At 37.6% G+C, this 5,514-nt stretch overlaps 1 protein-coding gene across 1 annotated transcript in view; it reads left to right on the top strand.

The window, feature by feature from the left end:
- Positions 1–5,514, top strand: part of LOC102848396 (ATP-binding cassette sub-family A member 13-like) — a 619,024-nt gene that overhangs the window by 415,772 nt on the left and 197,738 nt on the right. The window contains exon 20 of the mRNA XM_006902979.1: positions 4,034–4,088. Within this exon, the coding sequence (XP_006903041.1) occupies positions 4,034–4,088 (55 nt within the window). The remainder of the gene's footprint in view (positions 1–4,033; positions 4,089–5,514) is intronic.

Here is a 5,514-nt window from a genome sequence, read left to right as displayed (position 1 = left end):
ACAGAAGAATTTCATGAAACAGCAAATAAGCAGGAGCCTATGGTTATGAAGGCAGAAGTTCAAGTTGCTCTGAAAGAACTGGTAAAAACCAAAGCTACAGGAATTGATGGCCTACCAATTGACATATTGGTCATCATACCAACAGACACTGCCCTGGATGTGCTTACCAAGTTGTGCCAATAAATCTGGAGGACAATCACCTGGCCAACTAATTGGAAGAGATCTATATTTGTTCCCATTCCAAAGTAAGGTGTACTGACAGATTGTGGAAATTACCAAACAATACATTAATATCACATGCAAGCAAGATTCTGCTGAAAATTATACAAAAATGACTGGAGCACCATGACTGCAGAGAATTGCCAGGTGTGCAGGCTGGGTTTAGAAGACGGCATGATATTAGGGATATTATAGCTAATGCCAGATGGATCTTGGCTGAAAGCAGAGAGTACCAGAGTGTCTCATTGACTATGCAATAGTCTGTGTTTCATTCACTATGCAAAGACATTTGACTCTGTGGATCACAGCAAACTGTGGCTGACTCTGAGAAGAATGCGAATCCCAAAACATTTGATTGTGCTAATGTGAAACCTATACTTGAACCAGGAGTCAATCATCAAAACATAGCAAGGAGACACTGCTTGGTTCAAAATCAGGGATGTATTCTGTCTCCATAGCTTTTTAATCTATAATGAACAGATCATCTGGGAGGCTAGTCTGTATGAGGAGGAATGTGGCATCAGGATTGGAGGAAGATCCATAAACAACCTGCATTACACAGATGACACAACTGTGCTTGCTGAAACTGAGGATGACCTGAAGCACGTGCTGCAGAAGGTCAAGGACTTCAGTCTTCAATAGTAGTGTCATTATGGATGGTGAAGAGATTGAGATTGTTGACAGCTTTAGTTTGCTTGGCTTCATAATTAACTCTCTTGGTAATAGAAGCCAGGAAATCAATAGACAAATTTCATTGGGAATGTTGACTGTCAGAGACTTCTTCAGAGTACTGAAGAGCAGCAACGTCACTCTGGAGACTAAGGTGCACATGATCCAGCCTATAGTCTTTGCAATTGCTTGCTATGCATCAGAGGGATGGACAATGACTAGGGTTGATTGAAAGAGAATTGATGCCTTTGAGCTGTGGTGCTCGAGAAGAGTGTTGAATATAGCATGGACTGCTAAGTGAACAAGCAAGTTCATCCTGGAGAAGGTGAAACTGGGCTTCTACTTGGGGGCAAGGATTCTTCTGCTTCTTCTGACATACTTTGGACATTTAACAAGGAGAGTCTGCTACTTGGAGAGGGAAATCAGGATTGGGAGGGTGAAAGGACAGTGCAGAAGAGGAAGACCCTCAATGAGATGGATTGATTCAGTCACTGTGGCAATGGGGGCTGGTATGTTAGAGACAAAGGTGACATAGGATAGAACAGGGTTTAGGGCTCTTGTACATAGCATCACTATAAGTCACAAGTGATTCGATGGCACATAACAACAACAAAAACATGTCTTGATGTTTTTCTTTTTAAGTCTAGTTTTTTTGGGCTTCACTGAGCTTCTTGGATGTAGATTTCCTCATTCTTCATAACACCTGGAATGTTTTCATCTAGTACCTCTTCCACAAGTTTCTTTGTCCTTTCCCTGTCCCCTACCCCCTCATGTCCTGAGATTTCAATCATATGTATGTTGTTCCTGTTGATGTCATCCCCCATGACTCTAATGTTTTATTTCCTTTTTGTCTCCTCTACATTCACTTCTACTATGCTCCCACTGAGGTTCTTGTCTCCCTTTTTACTGCCTATCTCTTCCATCTCTGCTGTTCTAATTTTTTTTACCCCTCCAGTATACTCCAGTATGTCTGAAACTTCTACAATTTTGGTCTTGATATTCAGCTTATCTATTTTTTCTGATTCCCTGCATCTGGAGTATTTGCTTTTTATATAGTAGTCATTCTTTCTTCCATTGTTTGTGCCTTCTTTTGTAGTTATTCACATGACTCTGCAACAATATATTTCTTCTGCCTCTCTGTCTCTGGGGTATTTGTTGAGACTTCAGTATGCTCTGCTATTTTCTTTGTTTGTTTTTTATAAGAAGTCTTATTTTGATTTTTTTCTACAATATTTGAAGCTGCCTGCTGCTTTCCTGGCATTATGTAAAGGTTTTCTTGGTATGTACTAGGCCCTTTCTATTGTGTCATCATAGATTGTTGATAGTTAACATCTTTGTGATGTTACTTATTAGGTGCAGACTTAAGATGTTTCCTTTATGGGGGAGGGCAACTCTATACAGGATTCCTTTCTAGGCCTCTTTCCTAACATCCTTCAACTTCTCTTTGGACTGCAATGCAGCCCTGCAAGACTAACATGAGTGATGCTCTCCTCTTCTAAATTTTGGAATTGTCCTTGTCAGTGTTGAGGAACACAGCAACCAGAGACCTCCTTTCCTAGTAGCCAGGTGAACTCTCTTTACTTGGTGCAAGGTCAACAGAACATGGCCCTGCCTGTTTTCAGCCTTCCACTCAGTTCTCACATGCCCTCTCAATTCTCGTGTGTAGCTTAGTGGGGATCACTTCAGCCTGCGACTGTCTTCTAAAGTTTGGAACTGTCCTTGGTGGTGCTGATGAGCACAGGAGCTTCACCTGGCAGGCATCTGTACTTTTTCTATTCAGTGTGGGGTCAAGGAGGCCTCAGAATAATATTTTAAACTCTATCCTTCTTGTAGCATGTATCAAGTAAAGTTTTAACACTATGTCATAAAGATAAATAAAATATAATGATAGGACAAACATACAATATAAGAATGGAGCTCAGTTAGGGGGTCATTTTATTACTGAAGGAGGAGGTGGTCAAGGCTAATACACACGGTGATCATGGAGACAGAAATAAATGGCTTGAGATTATGTTTTAGAGGGAAAAGTAACATTATTTGCTGATGGCTTCAGCATAGAACATAAGAAAAGGAAGAAATTAATGAATTCCCAGGATTTTAGAATAAGCACTTTGGGAACACATGAGACTCTGGGACATAGTGGTAAGAAATTTTGCTGCCAACCCCAAACCAAATACTTTAAATCCACTAGCTGCTCTCTGGAAGAAAGATGGAAATCTCTTCCTGTACAATTCTCTGCCTCTGAAAACACCATGGAAGATAATGCATGATTCAGTGGTATTTTACAACAATAGCGTAAATGATAGGACAAAGTGAAAACAGAAGAAAAGGAAAATTATCAGTATGAGAATATGAAATGCTATAAAAGCACTGTTGTGCATACAGTAATGATAACCACATTCTAGCCTCATTTAACTATAAACATGCAAAGCAACCATATGAAAAGAAAAATGTGATTAGTCATGTGAATCATAATATCTCTAAGATAAAATAAAACTTTCTTATTGAACTATTCTTGAGATTACAGTCATTAGAATTCACTGTAGAGGAGAGTCTTAGATAGAGGACAAGCTGTAATGTTATTTATAGCCTTCATGATAAAAATCCTTGATCTGTATGATGACAATTTTTCTGTATTTTCTTTGAGCATTACACTAACACAAAAATAAAGCATATAAAATAGCTTAAAAATCACAATTATTCATCTAAATGTGGCTTGATCTAGAGTTTGAATTTTAGATTTGACTTGTATTCCATAAAGCAGTCTCCATTAGCATATTTGGCATATTTCAGTGTTAACTAAGTTGGAAAATATGAGTAATATAAGATTGAAGTAATAATAGTAAACTTATTCAGTTACATGCATTAAACAATAACACATGATAATGTATTAGGATGGCATGTGTCATTTGATGTACATTTAATATGTGCTAGAATGGATGTTTGATGATGGCAGAAACAACATAAATCACAACACAAATTACTAAAATTTCATGAGACAAATTGTTATTCCTTGATGCTAATGAATGGGATCCTGTGCAAAATACTTAAGACATATGTTACAGGTGCAGACATTCTGCACAACTCCAAATGGACAGTCTTTCTGCTCATGCTTGACCCTAACTTTTCAATTTGTTTTTCACAGGCATAACACTCTTTAGTCACCCATATGGAGGAGCCTTGCTTAATGAAGACAAGATGTGAGTTGAAGTAATTCTGGGGATGGGTGGAAAAGATCATTAAAATTTACTTGATTGTGTGAGAGGAGAGGATCAATGAGTTAATTAGATGTAATTATTATCTTTTACATTTTAACTTATATTAATAGAATGTGGCATATACAAATAGTAGCACAGGATTTGGGTATTTACTTGTAAAATGTGAGAGAAATTATTATTAAAAGATAAAACTCACTGGCCGACTAAGCTTAAAATGGTGAACATACCATGTAACTGTATTTCTATATAAAATTTTTTTGTTCTTAAGATTACTTTCTTCAAGATTTTCAGATCCAACTAGTATATTTAATTATATTGAGTTGAAATTGTAAAATAAGATATTGGCATAAATATTAATAAATATAGCAGGCCCACCTTGACAATTCTTCATGCAAGTTTTCATCACTATCCAGAAATCCATGTGTGGTGATGAAGCCAGTGCTCATTGTGAGCAGAATCAAGTGTCTGTTTCATCTTCCTGATTAAGAAATAGTTTCTGTCTCATCTTTTTTGACATCTCTCTTCTCAAAAGTTCAAATCTAGTAAGGAAATAATGCATTATTAACATATTTTATAAAGCCTCTTGGCAGCCCCATGTATGTCAGAAAAGAGCTATGCTTCACAGAGTTTTTAATCACTGTTATTTCTTTAATAGATCACCAGACCTTTCTTCTAAGATATCGTTGAGAGGAAGCAAACTTTTAGTATTTTGATCAGCAGATGAAAGATGAACACATTAACCATTTGCACTATCCAGAAACTCCATAATCTTCATATCATCAAGTCTGTTCAAATAAACAATTCCATTATCCTGGGATGTGCTCACCAAGTTGTGCCAAGAAATCTGGAGAACAACCATTTGGCCAACTGACTGGAAGAGATCTATATTTGTTCCCATCCCAAAGAAAGGTGACCCAACAGAGTGTGGAAACTACAGAACAATATAATTGATTTCACATGCAAGCAAGATTCTACTGAAGATCATCCCAAAATGACTGGAACAGCACGTCAGCAGAGAACTGCCAGAAGTCCAGGCTGAGTTTAAACGGGGTCATGGTACTAGGGATATTGTAGCTGATGTTAGATGGATCTTAGCTGAAAGCAGGGAATATCAGAAGAATGTCGGTGTTTCATTGATTATGCAAAGGCATTTGACTGTATGGATCATGACAAACTGTGGCAGACTCTGAGAAGAATGGGAATCCTAGAACACCTGATAGTGCTCATGTGAAGCCTATACTTGGACCAAGAAGCAGGCATCAAAACAGAGCAAGGAGCTTTCTCAAAAAGTTGCAAATAAAGATACCATTTGACTCAGCAATTCCACTACTGGGAATATACCCTAAAGAGACCATAAATGACATCCAAGTAGATATATGTATACCCATGTTTATCACGGCTTTGTTTA

Source organism: Elephantulus edwardii, unplaced genomic scaffold (genome assembly GCF_000299155.1).
Source record: "Elephantulus edwardii isolate Elephantulus edwardi_28Jun2011 unplaced genomic scaffold, EleEdw1.0 scaffold00482, whole genome shotgun sequence".
Taxonomy (NCBI): domain Eukaryota; kingdom Metazoa; phylum Chordata; class Mammalia; order Macroscelidea; family Macroscelididae; genus Elephantulus; species Elephantulus edwardii.
Note: the sequence above shows the minus strand (reverse complement) of the source record. Positions and strands in the feature narration are given on the sequence as shown.